The following is a 22,349-nucleotide window of genomic DNA, read 5'->3' on the forward strand; positions in this document are numbered from 1 at the left end:
GTTGTGTATCTGTGGTGTTCATTCTGAAGAGGTTCGTGGTTAAAGATGAAAGAACAACCAACCATTTTTCTTTTTACTTTCGTGCCCAGGTCATGGCACTACCTAGTGATTGCCTGCTCCACTCCTGACCAGGATCCTACTTTCTTTCCTTTGAAAACACAGTGAACCTTTCATGGCTCAAGCAGAGTCCTCTAAAGCAGTGTTTTTCAAACTTTTAAGTATCAAGTACCCCCTAACTTCTGAAAATTTTAAAAAGTACCCCGACACTCAATTTTCCAGGGGATTTTATACTTACAGACTAATGTGTGCTATAAGTTGGAAGAAGGGCTGCATATATAAGGCCATGATATGACAGATGTCTGATCTGGTGTGGGTAGGGTTGCTACCTTTTACACAAGGGGTGCTCAAGAATGTACCTGGGCTGGAGGTGATGTTGGCCAAAGCTAGGAGGACTGAACCCAGCATCGCGCAAAATGTGGCACGCCAAATTATTGCTGGGGAATTTAAAGCGTGGTGTACCACATTTTTGCCATAGTTTTGAGAGGAGGGAGGGGGGGGGGGGGGGGGGGGGGGGGGGGGGAGAGAGAGAGAGAGATAGGGTGAGAGAGAGAGCAAGACAGGGAAGCAGGGAGGGTGAAGGGAGAGAGGGAAGGAGGGAGAGAGAGGGAACAGGTACCAACCATAATTGTAGTGCAGGCAGGTGGTGTTGACTGCTTCTGGGGCTGCTGCGGCAGGGGTTGGGGTGATGGGGAGAAGCAGAGGCCCATGGCACGGTGAGGTAAGTCTGTAGGGCAGGGGTCGGTAACCCCCGGGACACGCGTGCCAAGCATGGCATGCGAGGCCATTTTGCTTGGCGCAGTAAGTCTGTAGGGCAGGGGTTGGCAACCCCTGGAACATGTGTGCCAAACATGGCACGCGAGGCCATTTTGCTTGGCACGCCACCGCCAGCCCAGACTCTAGGCAGGTGCTGCCAACCATGGAGCCCGGGCTGTTTCCAGCAGGCAGCTGGGAGGCTGCAAGCCCTGCTGCAAGCAGCCCGGGCTCTGTGGCTGGCAGCAGCTAGCCAAAGCCTGGGCTGGCTGCAGCCAGGAGGCTGCAAAGGAGCTGCTCCAGGCTCCAGTATCCTGTGGCTCTGAGCAGATGGGGGGGAAGGGGGGGGCCTGCGGCAGCACAGCCCAGAAAAACCTTGTGCTGCCACTGGCGCCGCTTGTATCCAGCCTATGCTCTGGGTCAGCTGCAGCAAGCAGGCTGCAAACAGCTGCACCCGGGTCCGCAGCCCCAGTATCAGCTCCATGCTGGAGGTGACTGCACATGTGCCTCAGAGCACAGAGCAAGCTATCCTGCCCTACAGGCAGGATCTGGCGGCAGCACAAGGCTTTTCCCTGTGCACGGCAGCAGTGGCACTGGGGGGGCAGGCAGCAGCCCCCCTCCCATCACTGCAGCCTGCCCTGAGCACCGGGAAGAGCCCGGTGCCACTGCCAGCCCTCCTGCCCGCAGTGAACTGGGCCCCGGGCAGGCCAGGTTGTGGGGCCAATCCCCACAGTGCAGGAGGGAGCAGGGCAGTGCCCTGTCCCTCCTGCACTCTGGGGGTCTCGGTCTGTCCCCCCTTCCCCCCCCCCAACCCCCAAAGCCCAGGCAGGATAAAAAAGAGAAAATTTATCTGTCTCTCAGCAGGGAGTACGCGGGTATCTGTGTGCCCGCCCTCCCCCTCCTGCAGCAGCCTTTGGCCGACTTGGGGGTGAGCAGCTGGATGTGAACTCGGTAGCGGCAGGGGAGCAGTGGCATCCCCTTGCTGTTGGGGTTTTCTGTGCCCACATACCCCTTGCCTGCGTCTCGCGTACCCCCAGGGGTACATGAGCCACAGGTTGAGATGTTATGCTCTAAAGAAGGACACCACCATTAGGCAGGCAGTCTTCACAAAACAGCGAACTTTATTTTTAATAATAAAATAATACATTTTGTTTCATTTCCAGGCTGTATGACATATGTAGTCTCAGTGATGGGGGTCATTCTCTGACCAGATGGTTAGTTACCAACCCACATGCCCTCAGTAGCCAAGGGGCAGAACTTGCATAGAGATTTGGACCCATTATCCAGGCATACAGACCCATCTCTCCCCTGAACCCGAAACAAGATATCCCTCCTTTGAACTGTAGCTATGAATAAGTAAGGTTAAATACATGACTTTTATACCAAACACAACACTTGAAAAAATATATATTCCAGCCAGACAAGAAAAGAGTCCTAGTGTAAGAGGTATTAAAGAGCTCATCTAAGTATTTATTAAGCCCTAATACTGAACCAACATGAAAGTAAAATCCCATCACCAGCCCCTTCAGAGTCAGAAGACCCTATACCTATGAACAGTAAAAAAATAATAGATGAAGTTGTTTTTGGCATGTGAGTACTCTACATTTCCCAACACACTAGCATGTGAGTCAGTACCCAAAAACACTTGGTGTAAGGAAATTCAAAATATAAATGGCTTCTAAAATCTCTAGTCAGTAGGCTTCTTTCAAGGCAGTGCTTCCTCTCACACCTGAATTACTTCACTCAGATCTACTAGGATGCACTTTTAATGGAAAGAATGATGGAAGAGAGCTTACATTAAAAAGAGCCACCAGACTCCACAACCCCTTTCCAGCACATGTAATAAAAAGAGACCAAAAGGCCAGCTGCTTTTTCCTCCAACTTTAAGTTAGAACTCTGTCTTCTTTAAGTAATAACAAGTCTTCTGGGCTTTAGTTTTAAGACTTCCCTTATTTCTGCTCCATCTTTAAGACCAGATTAGTTTCACAGGTTAGAGCTCCATCTCTTACCTTTTTTTCTTCAGGTGCCAATCCTAAGGCCTTAAGTCATTATAGCTTGATCTCCTTTTCACTCCCAGTGGTAACCTGCTGCACTGTACAACTATACAGTGCAGGAGCAACCATGGCCCTGACCTCAATGCTATGCCTAATACATGCAAAAGGGCTGATTCTTGCTGCCTAAATACCTGCACATTAAGACAAACCAGTGACTAGCAGGGAGAACACAAGGTAGCAGCATGATGGTGGTTAGCAGTGGGGATAGGAAACCAGCTCTTTAATGGATCATGTTGTTAAATAGACTTCATGGCAGAAAAACTTAAGTGGCATTGTAACACTACATTCATACCAGTGTAACTGTTTTGAATGGGCTCATCTCTTCCATTCCAAGCCAGATTTCAGAATTTCCTTGTTGCATTTTTTGCCTTCAATTTTTTTCCATTCTTGTTTATTCCTCTCTGCATTGCACTCAGTCTGACAAATATGATATGAACACAATATTGTAGTCAAATCGCTAGGTTTTAAGCTCAAGACCTTTGTGACAGATGGTTTCACAGTGTCACAGAGTCCGACTGGTTAAACTAGTACACCTCATTTTAAGTGGATGGGGATGCACCAGTGTAGCTGAGACTGACATCTAAGCACTTCCCTCTTCTTAATAATGTTAAGCATTTTCTCACAGCAAATCTGAGTGTAATCGTCATGCCTTTTGATGTGTCTGATTCATACAACCATGCAGGGTCGGATCCAAGTGGGGCAGGATACAGTGGTGCAGTTTAATGTCTCCCCTTGCCTGCCCACCGCTCCTCCCCACCACTTTGATTCCTGCTCCATCCAAAGTTTAAAACCAACTGTCTGACAGTGGTAGCAGCAGAAATGAGGGAGTCAGCTGAGGAACCTGGCTCATTATACACCTGATTCCCTCTAAACCCTTCATTTTACAAACGTTTATAACCTTATCCTCCTTTTGAATGATCTTTAAAGGTTACACTAATGAAACTATCCTTTGTTCTGCAATTCTGCTGTCTGTTAGCTGTTCATGGTAATGTAACTCCTTTTTCACAACCTTTTCACTACTTTTACCTCTAGTTAGAACAAGGACTCAGGTATGGAAATAACTTTCAACAAAGCACTAGATGCACTCTCAAGATGAACAGGGAAGCTCTGAAAGAGATGTACATTTAATTCTAATGATAACAGGACTAATGAAATGTCTTTTGATTATTTTTGCCTAGTTATGTTTTTGGTACATAATATATAATATAGCCAATTAATGCACATTCCAGTAAAGTTATATTTGTTTTTGCTTCAATCTTAAATAATATAACCTGAGGCTACTAGTATATTAGTAAAGTTTTCTAGTGTCTTCTTAACTGGGGAAAAATGTCTCACAGACAAGGCTGGAAGGGACTTCAAGAGATCATCTGGCACAATCAGGGATCAAACTTGCAACCTTGATCTAACCAACTGAGCTAAATCTGTTGCTATAAATAGGATGATGTACCAGAGCAGAGGTCAGCAACGTTTTTGAGCAGTGCCAGAAACAACCACCTCAACTTGTAAGATGTCGACGTGCCAGGGTGGACAGTTGGGGAGCCAAGAGGGGCCCAATCCTTACTGTGAAAGCATAGCCTTAGCCCCTTCCCCACCACTAGCCCTGAGGCATGTGTGCACCCACCTCTAAGGGCAATCCTTTTCTACTCTGTTCTGACCTCTGTAAAACTATTTGTTCAGAACAGGGGTGTGTGGACTGTATTTCTGCTTGCCACATATTGTAACCTGGTTTTAAGGTTAAGATGAAGGCTGGTGTTGATGATTTTTCAAGGACTTAAAGAGTAAAATACTTAGGCGCCTAAGTGGCATGCTGGATCTGGCCCCAGAGTACAAGTTTGTAGATCAAGGGAAAAGCAACTTCCAGTCTGCCTTCCAGCACAATATATGTATTTTAAAGTGATAGTGCAGGTAGTAATTGAGTGCATTTCTGTTTCTTTCCATCTGGTCCTCAATCCCATTATTAGTAATCTGCAGCCTCACAGGGACTGTCTTGTGCTGGGTCCACCATGCTGCAGACATCCTCCTGAGACAATGTCAACAAGGCAGATTGCTCCTGAGCAGCAAGTCAAGGGTCTGCCTTTTTTTAATGGGAATTACTTTAAACTGTCCCACTTATGTGGAAAGCAACATAGGAGAAACTATGGACCTTTCAGGCTAAACAGTGGAATTGTCTGCCAAAGGCTTTCTGTCCCTTGCAAACTGCACGGCACTGTGTACGCTATAGAACAGCATTTCATGCATGTTTCTATCATCCTTCTCAAAATACCCCCCTCTTTTCAGAGAGTCAATCACAGAGGGAGTGCAGCAAGCCAGAAGAATAGCGATGTTTAGTGCCCCATAGTCTTTCAATATTTCCTTCAGTGTGTTGACACCAGGTATGTCTAAAAATGAGAAGGAGGAACAGTCTATGATGATGGTTTGGAAATCAAGTTGTTTAGGGACCAAGTGTAAAGTTGTATCTGCCTGACTGAATCCATTAACGTTTGTAGCTTGGTTTTCCTTCTTTAGATGCTCTTTTTCCCTCTTGTCCTGCTTCTTCCTTCTTGCAACTTCCAGTGTAGGATCTAGCCCTGTCATTCTATAGAGAGACTTCACGAAAAAGTCTTTGTTTGCATAGTAAAGTGGTGCTTCAAAACGGAATATTTTGACCTTTGGAACAGGGGAGAGATTTTCATATTCCTGATCATTCTCATAAAAGACAGTGCTGGGGATCTGACTCAGCAGGGCAGTAGGCGGCCGCTGAGTCCGACCAATGATGGACAGCATGGAAAAGGCAACACCAACTAAAAGCCCAACTTCTGTGCTGATTAGGGCAGAGGAGAGCATAGTCACACACCAGACTACAGTGTCCACTTTGTTCAGGTAGTATCGCTGTGGCACGTCTTTGAACTTCCGAAGGGCTCCTCTGAGACTGACTATGATGATACATGCCAAGACACACTTTTGCAAAGAATAAAACAGTGGTGCTAAGAACAGCAGGACCAGCAGCACTACCATGGCACTAACAACGCTTGATACCTGTGTCTCACAGCCTGTAGAAGTTTTGACCAGAGTTTTTGCAAGAGCTGCACTGGTTGCAAAGGAATGGAAAAAAGATGGAATAATGTTGCAGAATGCTATAGCAAACATTTCCTGATTGGCTCTGATCGTATAGGCATATTTCTTGGCAAACATTTCTGATAAGGAGACTGTGAATGCAAAGCTAACTATAGCAAGAGGCACAGCATCTACAGCAACTCGAAACATTAGATTGAAACTTGGCACCTGGGGAGGAATGAATCCAGTTGGAATTGCACCTGAGACACTGGATCCATAAACTTCATTCAGTTTCCCATAATGTGAAACCAGTGTGGCCACAACAATAATCACCAACTCTGTCGGAAGTGGGAATTTCAGTTTATGTTTGTATCTATCTCCCACTTCCTTAGCAGCGACCAACACAACAATGCAAATAGTACTTGTTATTACATCACAGAGATTAGCCTGAGCAATATTTTGAAAAATATTAAACCAGGTCATTACAAGCATCCCAAGCCCTTGGCTGCGTGGGATTTTTATTCCAATAAGATACTTAACTTGAGCAGTTAAGATTGTTAAAGAAGCACCAGTTGCAAATCCATCCAGCATGGATTCTGAAAGGTATACAGATACAAAGCCAAGACGAAAGATTCCCATCAGGATCTGAAAGAAAAGCAAGAAGATGAAAAATAAATGATACTGCACATAAGAGGGAGAGCACTTGTAGGTGAAGAGTGCTTGACAGTTCTAATTCTTAAACCAGCAGGGAACTGTTGTTATTTCAGATCCATGTGTAAAATGTGTGAATTCCTTTTATCGCTTTGATATATCATGAACAAAAGAGATGAAAAAAGCAATTCTTGAAGTGGATCAAATTGAACTAATTCAAAAGCAGCTCACCTGAAGTGATGCATGCTTGTCTGAATTTGTTCCAGTGTAAGGCAGGGAACTAGATCCTGAGTGCTTCTGTTATAGCCACAGCAAATTGTTATTTCACCTCTGCTAAGGTAAAATAAAGCTTTGTCCCTATTGTGCCATGACAATTGTGAGGTTTCAACTCCAACAAAAGTGGTATTTTATTGTCTTTAGCTAATCATGTTCAAGAAAACCTCTTCAAGTCTGAACTGTGTTTTTCTTTATAACTTTGACACTATACGCAGGTGCAATGATGTTGGATATCTCAGGATTTGAATGGTCTGTTGAGGTGTGTTCAAGCAGCCTCATCCCCAGAAGTACTGAGCATCTGTACTTCTCAAATCAGGAGTTTTTAAGCTGTCTGAAAGGGGCCGCCTAAGTAACACAGCTTACTAACACAGGCTTACTGTAGTTGTGCTCATAGCACTCCTGGAAGGTAGGACAGTGCTATTCTTCCTATTTACAAAGGGGAGGTGAAATACAGGCTTGTACAAAGCTGCACAGAAGTCTGTAGTAACTGTGTTTCATAGTCTCCAAAGTCTGAAGCCAGTGGCCTAACTAACCATTGTCCCCTCCTTCCTCTAGTTGCTTTTGGACATTTAAGCCATGCTTTCTGTTTTGTTTTATACAGGGTATCAGGCATCCAGTTTTAATAAAAAATGTGACTATTTCATCTTTTTAATTTAAGGTAGCTTCAAATTTAAGGAAATTAAAAGAAAAATAATAACCCAAGATGGTCTTTTTTATGCCCGTCTCACCCCCTTACTTTCAGTGGATCTGAGATAGCAAGTGGGTTAACAAGTATGAAACAACGTGCCCCTTGTCCTGTACAGCCTCTCTCTGAAATGCAGGCTAGTCAATGAGCTTTCTTTTTTGTGCTTTCTGCATTCAAGCTCAAATTATGTTGCCCAGTGCTGTGGTTGAATACAGTGGCTTTGAGTAATGTGTTACTTCACTGACCAGTACAGAGAAAGAGGGACTGTGCTATATCTGCATTCATAGCACTGAACTCATCCTTGTTAAGTGTGCTTAGGGAAATGTCCTGTCTTACTCTTGAGAAAAAGTATGTGTGTGCGTGCACATGCACACCTCCAGAGGGACAGAGAGAGCATCTCTACTCAGCTGGCCTCTCCATTAAAAGAGTGTGACCATAGGGTAGGAGGCTCAGGTTTTTAACATGCTGATTTTCAGACCACTGTGGCATGGTCTGAAGCATACATGGATCCTAAGACTTTAAGAACTGTGCACTGCTGGAACCTAATGGAAATTAAATTTACATTACACTTTGAAGTGCTGTCTTCCTGTAACTCTCCTCTCCTGCCTCTCTAGAGTTCTAGTCCCAAAGACTTATTAACTCAGCAAAATTCAAACTTGAAGAAAGAGGATTAAATTGTTTCAAGTTTCCCTGTCCTTTATATATCCTTTTTGCACATTAATATCCATGAACCTTTAATAAAAGAGTAATATTGATCATATAATTGCACTAACAAGCTCTGGTGTTAGAACACTTCGCTCTAACTTACGCTTCACAGCCGTTCTGGCAGTCGGAACAGAAGTGCCACAGCCCCATGAGAAGCTGTGAATCAAAGTTGTTGAAGCTTTTAAATTGACTTTCTGGCACCTGGGAACTTCCCAGACAGTAACAAAACGAAGGATGGATGACTGAGGCATCAGCCCCAGGCATCCACTTAAGAGAGGGCACAGGAACATCATCCACCATCGCTGCTGGCTCAACGGCTGCCACAGCCTGCCTGGCCTCTGTTGCTACCATTGTCACCCAAGGCCAGAATGCTGTTGAACATCATGACCCGTGTCAGTGAAACTTCCATTAAAGCCAGTAGTAATTTTGGCTATTTTGTAATAGTCATAATAATTTGTAATTTTGAACTGCAGCATTTGTCCCACAAAGGTATACAGTAATTGAAAAGACCCCTGGTCATTCAGCCCAGTCCCTGCTATTGTAGCCCTGGAATTCTTTTTGTAAATTTAAACTTAAAGTTACTAGACAATAAAATCTATTTGCCTAACTTTTTTTTTTTTGGTTTTGTTTGTTTGGTTGGATTTTTTTTTTTTAATATAAGCTTTGTAATATAGTGCCAGGAATCCTGAAAGAAAAATTTCAATCACCATTTGACTAAAATGAGGTGGGGAAAGTTTAACTGAAGTGAGAAGCATGGGGATGCACATAAGACCTTGCCTAGACTGCAAAACGACAGTGCTCAGCAGTGGCACTATCAAACCTGCTCTTCAGATACAGTGCCTCCTGCCTAACTGGAAGCAGTGTAGCCACATCTGTGCACTGCTGAGGGCAGGCCCATTAACACGGGGTTGTTTATTTGTGGAGCATCATAGCATGTTTGAGATCGCCACACTATCTGGACGTTGCCTAAGACTTTCATATCTTACCCGTGTACATAGGCAGCAACTTACTTGGTAAACTCCAGCCAGAAAGGTCAAAGCTGTAGCAATTCCGATAGCATAGCACTCTTTCTCACACTCCGCATTCAGCCCCGCAAAGGTAAGATTGAAGGCTGTTATGTTAGAATCATTTCTCTTCCATGGAGAGCTGTCACTGAAGGCTGGTGGAGCATCGTCATTCAGGTCAAACCCTGCCAAGAGCAGCTCTCGGTCCACAACTTGTCCTACCATTAAGCTTATTAAGCTGAAAATGCCAACTGACACATGTCGGGAAGTGCCCATCAGGAAGTAAATTATGTTGGCAAAGAATGATGTGTAAAGGCTGTAAATGGGCTTCAGACCTGCTAGCAGGGAGTAGGCTATTGCTTGGGGAACTAAAATGATCCCAATCACTAACCCAGACATAATGTCCCCCCAGATGTACTCTTTGTAGGAGTATTTAGGAAGCCATCGTAGTACAGGGAAGAAATCTAGGACTGTGTTTTTCAGTCTCTGTGTTGTGCAGGAACAGCTCTTCCTCAGCTTGGCTTGGATAATTTCTTTCCTGTTTATCTTCATGTGAACCTTTCTTTCCATTTGAAATGCAGATGCTGAACTGTCATCTATTTTGATGGCCTCTATTTGTCTTTCCATTTTCTGTGCATTCACTTCATGCATCGGTTCCTAAGATGTTAAAAAAATGGTAGTTAGGATCAGAGTTCTTGTGGTGTTAATACTTGTAAGTGTTCAAAGCTCCCAGAAGTTATATACTGCACTAAATATTTCAGCACAAACACTTTTAACTCTTAAAATTTGTCGCTGAAATTTGTTACTTTTAATTTGTGTTCATAATAAAGTTTAAGTCAGCTGCTTAAAAGAATACCATGGGATCTGAGATCTAGAGTTGAACAACTCTAATAAAGAACAGAGCCTCCAAATAACCAACAGTCTGTAAATTATCCAGCGGACGCTCATAGGAGTCAGATTTGTTTCACTAAGCAAAAACAGAGCTAAATTAATTGTCACTATTTTTAACATGTAGTACATGTTATGAATAACATAGAATTCCATCTACCATTCTTGAATGCAGTACATGCCTCACACTAGAATGGCCAAGTATACTTGAATACTAAAATTTGAAATAAATATAAGGCTTCTTATACTAAATGTTGTGAATAAGCATAGAGGAAGTAGAATGTAGTTGTATTATGGGATATATGGGCCTTGATGTGGAAGCTATGCATAGGGTAGTGAGCTGTCACAGCAGATGTTCTCAACCTATGGGGAGAGGGTTCTGTTAATAGAAGTACTAAACCTGGAAGTAGTTTACTAGTGTCAGGATACTGAGGTTTTAATGTTTGTAGTGTCAGGGTATTGAGATTTTTTTAATGTTCACCATACATTTAAATGTGCATCCTATAGTTCCTCCAACCTTAGCTATGTTTCCTGGAAAGTAATCTGCAATACCAATTTTTTCTGACCTAGCTTTGCACTCCACCTGGTGGATGCAACGACAGAAGAGTACTTTTTCAACTTATGTCATTTGGAAAGGTGGTGTTGGTTTTCTATTGGCAGGTACTGCGTTGCATCTCCGCTAAGGGACTGCTGACATAGCTACATTGCCATAGCTGTAGCAACAGAGGCACTATAGTTTAGACAAGCCCATACAAACAGGTGGACAGTTAAAATGGAATGGGTAGGCTGGAAAATACCATGTGTGTTATGCCAAGTGCCATTCCACTGAAAGATAGGCTACACAGGCTTTGCTATTCTTCTCTTCTGCACACACCTTTGATGAAAACAAGTGAGTATGGAATGCCAAGGGAATCCTATGAAAAGTTGTATGTAAATGCATGTATAGACAGTGCACAATGACCACCCTCTTTTAGAATATCCTGTAAAAACAAAGTATACAGAGTAGCCAGTGCTGTGCTCCTGCCCATGCCTGCCAGCCCTAGTCAGGGCCAGCGCACGCAGCTTACCACCAAGGCTGCTTCTTGTGCGGCTGCAACCACCCGCATGCTGCTCAGCTTCCCTCACCTCCAGGGGTGGCTCCTCCTCCTCTTGCTCTTGTCCATGCTGTGCTACTCCAGGCTGTGAGGAAGCTTCAGACAGGTGGCTCCTGCCCCAGTGCATGGGGCTCTGGCTTCAGCTCCTGACTGCTTTCTATCCACTCAGTCCCCTGCAGGTAGCAGCTTGTTGCACTGGGCAGGCAGAGTGAGTGAAAGGCAGCTGGAACCAGAACTTTGTGCGCTGGGGCAGGAGCCATCTGGCTGAAGCTTCCTCCCCACCCAGAACAGTGCAGCATGAACAAGAGTAGGAGAAGGAGCCGCCCCTGGAGGTGAGGGGAGCTGAGCAGCACCCAGGTGGCTGCAGATGCACTGGGAGCAGCCTCACCAGTAAGCTGTGTGAGTGGGCTGGAGTGCGGCACAGCTTGCCCTGGGTTGGAGTGGGCGGGGCTCGGCCCCACTCTGTAGAGCGCTGTAGGGGCTGAATCCCGCCCACTCATACACTCATACTGCCTGGCATGGGCAAGCTCTGCTACACATTCGCTCTGCCCCTTCTTCCCTCCCCTCACACCAGGCTGGCTCCCAGAACCTAGCACCCAGGCAGTCCCCCCCGCACACATGCACACATGCCCTCTTACACCTCCCCCCCAACACCCTCACCCATAGGCAGGGACTTGCAGGAAATGAATCATGGCTCTGCTCCAGGCCCCAGCCCCACACTGTCACCACCCTATGATCCTGGCCTTGCCCACCCATCCCATTCCTGAACATCGCTTCCTGTCTGCCTGCAGCCCCATCCCACATATGGAGTTTTAGTGAGTTGTTGGGGGGAAGGGGCGGTGCTGACCTGGCCCACAACTACGCATCAAAACTCCCTGTGTTATGTGGCCCCTGGGCCCAAATAATTGCCCTCCCCTGGCTGAAATCAACAAATAGAAAACTTTGTTCTGAATAATATTTTAATCTTTTGGTTTGTACTTTTTCATTTTTTTAAAGGAAAGGTCCTTATTGTTTGGTATAACTACTTAATATGCTTATTTGCAAACAAATGTGGCTTTAACTTTGAATCTATTTCTTTTTTGATAAACTGGAGACTATACTATACCTATTTGCACAATTATTGAAGCAATTATAAAGCTTCATAAGAAATATCTATTTAGTCTGTTAAGTTTTACAATTTTTTATTTTCATATTTACTCACATACTATACACATTCTTTCCCCAAAACTTAGCTTTCCAGAATTGGGATGTGTGTCTTAAGAAGAAAAGCTAATCTTTTTTTATTTGTCCAAAATACAAGTACTTCATTTTGATTCTTCCTTCACCCAAAGATTAAAGCGAAGTGCCTGGCAGCAGTAGTGGCATTTCTATTCAGGAAGCATAGTGATTTAATGGTTCATTGCTCTTCATTCCACTGGTATTAATGACCACCTCTCCTGTTTCATGGTCTTGATGTTCCTCTAATCAGGTTAACCTTTCTTCTGGCAGTTTTGCTGTCTGTTAGCTACTCCTGGCCTCTCTTCTCCTATGTTACAGCCTAACAGATTGTTTTTAGCTTATTTCAGATTTGTAGATCCACCCATGGAGACTAGTCTTCAGTTTCAGTTTCTGTTTGAGCAGGAAAGGAAGGGTGAGTGAACTAAAGTATATGCTCTGTCTTTGTTCTATGTAACCATAACTTTAGAAATATCTTTTTTCATTCTGCCCTCCCCCAAGCAAGATACATGTCTTATTTGTGGGTGTGTGGTATGTGAGAAAATAGTGTGTATTTATTGTATTGTACTACACAATTCATTTATTATTTACTAGATGATGGGTTTTTTATTCTGAATTTTTATTAGACTGTATTTGGATGAAAAATGTAATTAAAAATAGCAAGCCAGCATTTTAGAATAGTTTTCTAAATAAAAATAATCTCAAATATGCCAAATAAATGCTATACAACAGAATATATTTTTGCATTTAAACCTGATTTATTAAACAAAGGAAGTATTAACTGTAATTAGTAAACAGGCAATTTTTTTTTGTTACCTTGGGTCAGATTTTCAAAAGAGTTTAAGGACCTAAACATGGAGTTAGATTTCCAGCAGGGTTTGCAAAAACACCTATGAAAACTAGGTACTTAGTCTGCTTAAATGTCCTTGCAGCCACACTATACATGTATCTGCATATTTAGAGACCTAAATACCTTTAAAAAACAGAATTAGTACATCTCACCTCGTCCCATCTGGTTTTAAGTTTGTAAATTGGCAAGGGAAAACAAGATTTCCTTATTTTTTATTCTAAATCAGTCTCAATTTTCAGTGAATTAGTCCAATGAAATAAAAATCCCTGCACTTACTAGTTAAATTGAAAATAAAAGTAATTAAAAAAAAGGTTTCCTGTACAAGGGAAAATGAAAATATTTACATTTGAAAAACTATAAATACCAGTATGTGCTCCTTCAAGATAGAAAATAAATGTTCTGACTTGCTTTACTTGCTGGCTATTAGGAGTGTGAAAAAAGTCATGCCTCCTAACTAACATAGCTATGGTAGCAAAACCTTAATATATATACAGTTCTGCTGGCTGGGCATTGGTATAAGACATATCAGCCAAAGAATTCTTTGGAGTATAAGCTACAGTAGGGGATTTGCTGCATGGTACATGGAAGCAAGCCCTTACTTAATGCAATATATGCTATTGTGAGGTGTTTCTCCCCTGTTCTGTATCATGTTAAAAAGCAGTACCCTTTAACATATGAAAACTTATGGAGGGTTCACGGATGAAAATATTTAAAAATTGTTTTTATAATTTTAATAGATAGTACATTTGGATCTTAACATAAGCTGCTGTCATGTCTGATTTCATTTTTAAATAGGTTTATTTTTTAAAATAAAACTGGATTTAAGTTATATATAAGTGATTAATTTTTATCATTGGGGTTGTATTGAATAATAATAAAGGTCAACCATGTATCACTCCAGGAATTTCTGAGCTATTTTTATTTCAGTGATGCAAAATAGAATAATCACAACTTTCTGTGCAATTGTCCAGCAAGGCTGATCCTTATTTTTTCTTTGTATGATCCTTCCTATATTTAGATTAAAACATACTGAGCTGTTACACTAAGCAAAATTGTATTGGTCAGCAAATTGCTTGGGGCAAATGAATCTCTGCATATGAATGGAAGGAAGACAAAAAAACACATGCAGTACAAAACGAATTCAGATTAAAGAGCATGTGATCAATATTTGCTAAATAATGAATAGTCAGGAATTACAAATTTCAGTTTTAAAATGCGGGAGAAAATATACTTGTACGTCTTCTTACCTAAATTACTTCTGAAGATGCAAGGATTGGACAGATTGCAAGTTCCATCCAACTTCATACAGCCAAGGGAAAGCAGTCAGTCAGTCTATAAGTAATATAGTGGCTTTCTTTGAGTACTCACAGACTGGTGGGCAGTTCCTTTATCAAATGGATGCTTTTGATAGGCTGACATAAAAGTCTGAATCAGGACCCACAGACTAGGCTCAGACATTTCAAATGCACTTCTATTCCTGCTTACCTAAAAGGTTGTTTACTGAAAAGCAGCATATAGTACTTAGGTAAAAACACTAAACAGGCAATGGTTATATAAGTACAGTTATGTACAATAATCTGTCTGAAGGATAATTATAGCTTCTGATAGTTGGTATATTCTATGTAAGTTATCTGAGACTCCATGAAACAATCTTGAGTACATATGGTGATTACAGGTCATTTTGATTACCTTGTATTTTTTGAATGCTGGAGATGTAGCTAGTTAGAAAAGGCAGCAGTAACTTTTAAATAATCAAAACTGTGCTGATTTAAAATATAAGTAACTTAATCAGTTGTACTTATATATTTAAACTGGAGGAATGGGTCCTCTGTGTGTTGGGTCAGTATAAAATGGATTTGGATACTAAGATGAGATTTTTTTTCAAACGATTGATTATTAGTTAGTGTTTATTTAGAAAAGATTAGCATTTTTCCTGCTGGCCTAGGGAAGTTTTGAATAGCCATGTGAGTGTGCCAGTTATAAGTCACCTCCTGAGAAATTTGGAATTAGTAGTTTCTGTTTGTGCTAAGCAGTGCTTACAAGTTGCAAGATTCTAATTATTGTTTTGGATATAATGAAGTCATCCCCAAGAACAGATGAGATAAGTTGCCAGAAAAATAGTACTTAACCGTGTAACTTCTAATAAATGGGCTCTCTTCTTGGCCCTCCCACCTAAATGCTTTATCTGAAATGTGAGTGTTGCATGTATTGCGAGTGATCTTGTTCCCTTTTAAGTCATTGGATATTTTCCTGTTTGTTAGAAACAAAATTTGCCTTCGTTTTGAGTAACAAATCTCATTCAAAAAGCCATTTTGTAGGGAGGATGCACAGCTGGAGCAAATATGGTTAAAAGCAATAAGTTGCTCTCATTGTACCCTATTAAGGTTTCCACTCCACTGTTTAGCAGCTGATTCTGTTATTCACACTTTTGTAAATATAGCTATAGTTATGCTGCGCCCTCCACAAGAGTCACTCCAGACTTACCTAGTATAGGAAACATTGGGATATGGCCCGCTGTATTTCCTAACCGAGGCAGTTGGATCCTGATGCAGCATTATTAAAAATCATCAGTTGTTTAAAAATCACATCAGGCCCTCAAAATCGTGAGGTTGGCTTAAAAACCATTAGATTTGAATAACTGCATAATTACTTGTAGCATTTAACAAATGATTTAATATGCACATAATAATTGTCATATATGCATACATGCAATATCATTAATTATGATAAATAGCTTAGGTTGTTATTAATTGGTTTCTTGTGTTTCAACATTCTCATTTTTCAAGTTTTTCTCCACCACTGGAAGGGGAAGAAATTTCAATTTTAAATTAAGGATTAACCCAACCTCAAGAGCTGCCACTTTAAGTAAAATCCCAAATGTTGTCAGTAAGATTTGGCAACACTTCCATTGTTCTAATGCTAAATTGTTAATTTGTCATGTGCATTGCAGTCACTGGACTGATTTATCTTGTGGGCTAAAAAAAACAGTTAGATACTTCAGTTGCAAGAAAAGACTATTCAAACCAACAACTGTATTTCCTAATTGGCCTCACTCCCACCTTCCTTCCTGTCTTTTCACTAAGCCCCTGAATTGACAAAAAAACACTCTGAAAGAGGGGAGACATTCAAAGGACCAAAGTTAGCTGGGTTTCTGCTGGCAGAAACCTTGGTGAACAATCATGATAGGTTACTACAGGTGACAGGCATCTCCTCTCCGGCTGAGGGATCGGCACCATGCAGAAAGCTCTGCTTCAGCTCATCCCACCACAGGATTTGAAACTTTCCTTCTAGTTGGAAACCTAAAGAAAGCGATACTGGATTGGTACTTTTCTTCCATAACGAAACTACTGAAGTGATTCAGTCAGGCCTGTAAGCAGAAAATTTGTACCTGTCCGTCATACCCTGTGAATTCGGTCAACAGCATGCATATCACTGATATGGCACTAGTGACAGCAGCAGAGTAGGATCTTTCAGTGAGAGCTGTCATGCTGCTCCTAGCATGTTATGATTTAAACCTTACCAGACACTAACCAGAGCAGCAATGGGTTCATCTACATGTGCAAATGCTGCTGGATGGGTTTACTGCAAACTAATTTAATCCAGAGTAAACCTACCCTGAGCAGGCACCTATACAAGTGGGCATTTGGGAGTAGATTTGCTCTTAATGGGAGCAGCCTGGAGAGGGCTGCTCCCACCCGACTCTACCACCCTGCAGCCTCCAGGGGGAGCTCTAAGCTAGCCCAGGGGCTGGCAGGGAGCACAGGATGAGGAGATTGCCTCCTGCCCCTGAGAGCTGTCTGGTACCAGGGCAGGCTCCTGTGACAGAGCACAGGCAGGGGCAATATCCCCCTAATCTGGTAGCAGGGAGCTCCTGGCCCCTTCTCCATGATTGCTGAGCTGGGGCCGGGAGCTCCCTGCTGCTGGGGCAGAGGGACATTGTCCCCACTCGGGCTTTGCCATGGGAGTCTGCCCCGGCAGCAGGCAGCTCCCAGAGGCAAGGAGCAATCTCCCACCCCCTGCTCCTGGTCAGCCATCTACACATGCTTTACTGTGCAGTAACTACTGTAATTACTGCGCAGTAAGGGTCTGCACATGTAGACAATGATGCTCTACTATGCAGTAAAACATCTTATGTAGACATGCCCAATGTGTATGTAGCTGCGTAGTTGGATATACTGGTATTTAGTAATTAGAGGCCTAATTACATAGTTATTTAGAGGCCATAGCAGAAATGCTAACAGTGTGGCCCTGTCAGATTCCAGTGAATATGCAAATTCTGCTAAATGCCTTGACACTAGGACACAAAAAGGAAGGAGTTAAACAACCATACTCAGATTTGTGGTTTCCTCCTTTTTTGCAATGTAGAGAGCAAAAGAGACAGCAGTGATAAGCATTCTAATTCAGCAAAGTATGTTTTAAGTGTTTATCTTAACTGTTATCGTTACTTGTCCTTTCCTGTTATCGTCACTTGGCCTTTCCTGTTAATAGTCTTTCAGCAGCTCTGTTGCTGTCTACATGAAAGAAACCTCTTGTCATCTCCCCAGAGTTTAGGAAGTATATATCAAAAGTGGAATATCTTATATCAGTGACCTTCATAAACCTTGCAAATACTGTTATGTTTTTAGCTTCAGAGCTCCGGGATCTAAGGATGCCTGCAGACACTTTGGCAGCCTGTCAGGGAGGTGCTCTGACTCATGGCATTTTACACAAAGTGCCCATTAGTTGACACCACTGAACCCAATAGGCATTCACCTGTTGGGTTGGGGGGGAGGTGGGGTGGCAGGGGCTTGAGCCTGCCTGCACCAGCCCTGACCAGCAAGCAGGGGCACTCCAGCAGCCTCCCAAGAGGCTGCTGGTCCACACCTCTCCCAAGCCCTGCCCCACTTGTCCCAGCCCGGCTGGATACTGCCCCTTCCAAGAGACTCAGGTGGGGTGGCTGGGGGAGGGAGCCTTCTCCACCTCCTGGCCCCTCCTGGCTGGGGTATTAGAGGAAGCTGGGCCAGGGGGAAGCTCCCCCCCCCCCCGCCTGAGCCTCTTGACAGTGGTGGCTGCTGGCCCAGCTTTGTTGTGGCTGGGGCAGGGAGGCCATGGAATGGAGTCCCCTCACCTCACAGGACTCACAGGAGCCCAGCTCCCCCAAATAATCAAGCCAGGGTAGTTGGGGTGGGAAGCAGTGGGGCAGGGGGGCTCTGTTCCACCCCACCCCCCCAAACCTGAGCCAGCAGCTGCGTGCTGCCACTGTCAAGAGGCTCTGGCAGGGGGTGGGGGCAGGGAGCCCCCCCTGCCTCACTGGCCCCCTCCTAGGTACCCTGGCTCAGGTACTGGGGCAGGGGGTGGAGCTGGATTGTGTCAGTGAGGTTGGGGGTGGAGGAGGGCTCTGTTCCCCAGCCTCTTGACAGCAGCAGCACATGGCTGGTGGTTCAGCTTTGCTGCTGCCGGAGCTAGTGGGTAGCTGGAGGTGGAATGGAGCCCCTTCACCATGCAGGTCTGGGCTGGCTCTCCCCAAGACCCAGCAGGGGTAGTTTCCCCCACCCCTATCCCCTCCCACCTTCCTCCTTCCTCCACCACTGCACAAGGACACTCTCTCCTCTCTGACAGCCCCGCAAAGGTGCATGGGATGCTGGCAGAATCTCCTGCATTTAACGCTTGCAGGGAACCTGAACAGAAGCTCCCTAAAGTTTACAAGGGCTTCTTCAGGCTTCTTCTCCCTGCTCTAGAGCGCCTTCAGCTAATAGCTGATTTAATGAGGGTTAATTTTTTGCACGATAGGCCATTTTTAAAGTTCCCTGTAGCTGTGAACATGTTGTCATGGCTGTAGAATGCTTTCAGGGGCCTTACTGCACAAAAAATGTAACTTGTATAAGCACCCTTAATGTACATGGGGTGAGAGCTGGATGAAATTTCATTAACCAGAACCAGAACATTGACCAAACAGAATTTTGTTGAATGGTGCAGAGTTTGGACAGAACCTAGGCTAGCTTTATTTGTATTTGAAAATCATTCGATACTGCTGGGTTTATTTGGTTTGGACTTCTAGGAGGGAGTGGCAGCTTCATGCAGTTTTCTTTTGAGTTTCAGGATTATTTGGATTTGAAAACCAAAATAAAACTCTTAGGTTATGAATTTACATGAACCAAAGAACTAGAAGCTTGCTAGAAATCTTCTATAATTTAAAAAAGCTCTTAATGAAGAGTCATTTTCAGAGTAAAAGGTGACTGTAATGCTCCGAGTTTCTTTCTAATTAAAATGTTCTCAGTTTACAAGTAAACATGTTTTGCTTATTTTAGTGTCAATTCTGCAAATTTAACCTAGGAATTAGAAGATGGGTTGGGTCTTTTCCAGTCAGAGTCGGTAAATGTAAACTGATATTCACTCAAAGTATAGTTAGTCCACTAGAAATTAATCCTTAAGCGTAAAGATTCTGCAGCTCGTAATTCTTGTGCAGTCGCAGAGTTGCTGGCAAGTCAGAGCCGAACCCAGTTAACAATCCTACTAGATGTTGTCTTGTATACCACTTAATACCATGTCCATCATCATGGTATTTGATCACCCTCTAGAATAATGGTTCTCAACCTTTTTAGATTCATGGCACCCCTCATTGCCTAAGGTATCCCTCAAGGCACCCCTCAGAAAATGCTAGCTCTTAGCTCTCTCTTGTTTTTTGACTACAGAAAAATAATAAAGCAATTCTTCTATTGCAAGGAACTCAAACACAGCAAGTCAGAATGATTTTGGCACTTTGGAATCCTATTTGAAATCTCTGGGGTTTATATTGTGAATCCTGTATAGGTGCTAATATTGAGTTGCACCCCATGGCAACCTTAAAATGATATCATGGTCTCCTAGTTGAGAATCACTGCCCTGAAAGTACAGTAACTTTTGTAACTAACCACATTTGTTCTGCAGTGCTAACAGCTCTAAGAGATAGTAGATGGAAGCCACTTGTCAATATTCTACCTTGCAGCTAAAATAAGGTGAGAAGGATTCTCTGCTAGCAAAGCTAAATTTGTCTAGTAAGCATTGTAGTTCTAAGTCACAAGTCACCTGTTGTTAGATGCCTGTTTGCATGGCTGCGCTGCTTCCCTTGGTATTTGTAGAGGAAACTATGTAAACATTTCTGTCTTACTCCTCTTGTAATTGGGCACAGGCACCCTGATAACTTGGGTTTTTTCCAGGTTATGATAAGTATTCCTGAAGAAGCCCTTGTAAATTCTCAGCAGATGATTGGTTCAGACTTTGAATAATGAAAGATATCTCAAGAGATCCAGATGAATCAGGCTAATTCTTAGCACAGGCTAATTCTAAATAAAAGCTGTCCATTACACATTCTTTCTTAAGGCCTGTTTTTTATGATACTGATTACATGGCAGGAGATCACAGCCCATTAATAGTATTTTATGAAGGCTTCTATGAAATTGCCAGCCTTGTTTTCTTGAAGATAACTTGGAACACTGACATAGCATAAAAAGTTACACAGAATAGCCTCACTTTTCAGATATAGTCTGTATCTTTACAAATTACTTTAGAAAAAAAATTAAAAATTCTTACCTGAATTGTTTTGTGAGATGAGTTTTCAGCACAAAGCTTTCAATTTTTATCTGTTAAAATGAATGAAAGTCTTCAGTAAAACTTTAAGAATAATTAACAATACATTCCTTAATTATAAGTGATTTTTCAAATCTCTCCTTGGCCAAGCTGTAAGTATTCACTTATACCTTTACATAACTTGTAAGCATATGCTGTGAAGTTTGAGTGGTGGAGTTTAAATAATGCTCAGATTATTGATTAACAGTTGATGATCCAAAAATTATGCTGAGCTCAAGTCAGACTATCACTGAACTTTGAACCCACTTCCTAGTTCAGATTTTTTCTGCTTTATGCATCCTTGGCTAGCGCTGGCTTTTGACTTTGTATGTTTGATGAATGAGAATGAAGGACTGGTCTAGTCCAAGGTCAGGTGCATTTTGGCAGTGTCTGGAAGGGTAATAAAGATGCCTTTTTGGTTAGATCTTAAGGTGGGATACTAGGAGGTCAGGGTTACATCATATCACTAATGGCTAAACTTTTACAAAATGGATGAAATGAAGTCTAGAAGACTCTGCAGCAAGGACTATTGTTTGTACAGTGTTTGTAGTGCCAAATCTTGTTTAATTCTGGCCCAGTAGTGTTCTTCTTTTGCCCTAGAGTGGTACAAAAATAAATAAAAAGACTTATCTATCAGCCCAGGATATTACTTGATTCTTAATGTTTGTTAGGGCAGTGTTTCCTAATAGGAACTGAGCTGGATTCACAGGGTTCCAATAGACGTGTGTGGAGCCTGCTCTGACATGCTGGAAATCCAGCGCATTGGAATAGACTCGATTAATCAAGTCTGCTGGGGCATGGAAATTGACACACTCCGGGCTGGAGCATGGAAATTGATGTGCTCCGGCAGCCTTCCATGTTACATGTATCAGTGTCCATGTGTGTGTCCACGCTGAAAAATAGCAGTGGGGTGCTTTGAAATAAAACACGTTCAATGAGCTTTAGTTCAAAACGCCCTGCCGCCATTGTTTCAGTTTGGGGATGCACAGGGATGCAGATACACATGATACATGGGTGCTTTTAATTAGTGCAGCTTAGTAATTAAAGCGCCTAGTGCCGTGTCCCAGAGCACATGTAAAATGCCCACAATGCCTGGCCTTATTGCTTTTGAGCCAGCATCTTACCAGAATGTCCCCCAGTGGCCCCCATCTTTAAAATGGAGCCAATGATATTGGCCTCCTGGGTAAAGCGCTGAGAGATCTACTGATGAGAAGTGCTAAGGAAGAGTGGGGAACTATCAGTCAGTATTATTCTAAAATGAAGAGAGAATCTCAAATGGGAGGTAGAAAGCACTTAGATTAAAAAGCCATGACCTTGGAGACCAGAGGAAGAGGGGCATGATGGAGCCCCTGCACAGTCACCATACTTAGCCTCTGGGGATCCAAGATGGGGTAGGGAATGGAGGGAGGTTACATGTTTCATCTAGGTCAGTGGTTTTCAAATTGTGTTCCATGATACCCTGGGGTTCTGCAACAGGTCATAAGGATTTCCCCAAAGATA

At 43.0% G+C, this 22,349-nt stretch overlaps 2 protein-coding genes across 14 annotated transcripts in view; one reads left to right on the forward strand and one right to left on the reverse strand.

Annotated features, from left to right (window-relative positions):
• The window catches only part of IDUA (iduronidase, alpha-L-), an 85,086-nt gene that overhangs the window by 17,223 nt on the left and 45,514 nt on the right, over positions 1-22,349 (forward strand). Inside the window, exon 2 of one of the 8 annotated variants that reach the window (XM_025199080.1) lies at positions 20,172-20,239. The exons of the other annotated variants lie outside the window; for them this stretch is intronic. The gene's annotated coding sequence lies outside the window, so the exon portion shown is untranslated. The remainder of the gene's footprint in view (positions 1-20,171; positions 20,240-22,349) is intronic. 8 annotated transcript variants of the gene reach the window in all.
• Positions 1,914-21,009, reverse strand: SLC26A1 (solute carrier family 26 member 1). 6 transcript variants are annotated; one of them, XM_025199074.1, is made up of 5 exons: positions 20,814-21,009; positions 14,513-14,597; positions 12,402-12,808; positions 9,225-9,875; positions 1,914-6,542 (listed from the first exon to the last, which is right to left on the reverse strand). In XM_025199074.1, the coding sequence occupies exons 4-5, from the start codon at positions 9,867-9,869 to the stop codon at positions 5,016-5,018; spliced, it is 2,172 nt and encodes a 723-aa protein (XP_025054859.1). In that variant the 5' UTR covers positions 9,870-9,875; positions 12,402-12,808; positions 14,513-14,597; positions 20,814-21,009; the 3' UTR covers positions 1,914-5,015. The 6 variants fall into 6 exon arrangements, with proteins under 6 accessions (XP_025054859.1, XP_025054857.1, XP_025054861.1 ...); XM_025199072.1 differs by having other exon boundaries at positions 14,513-14,765; XM_025199076.1 differs by lacking the exon at positions 14,513-14,597.

Source organism: Alligator sinensis, unplaced genomic scaffold (genome assembly GCF_000455745.1).
Source record: "Alligator sinensis unplaced genomic scaffold, ASM45574v1 scaffold607_1, whole genome shotgun sequence".
NCBI classification, from domain to species: Eukaryota; Metazoa; Chordata; order Crocodylia; family Alligatoridae; genus Alligator; species Alligator sinensis.

Coding starts and splice junctions, on each gene's coding strand:
- SLC26A1 (XM_006019678.2), bottom strand. CDS start 9,869: ATGCATGAAGTGAATGCACAGAAAATGGAAAGACAAATAGAGGCCATC. Junction 6,543..9,224: donor TTCTGGCTGGAGTTTACCAA/GTAAGTTGCTGC, acceptor CTTTTCTTTCAG/ATCCTGATGGGAATCTTTCG.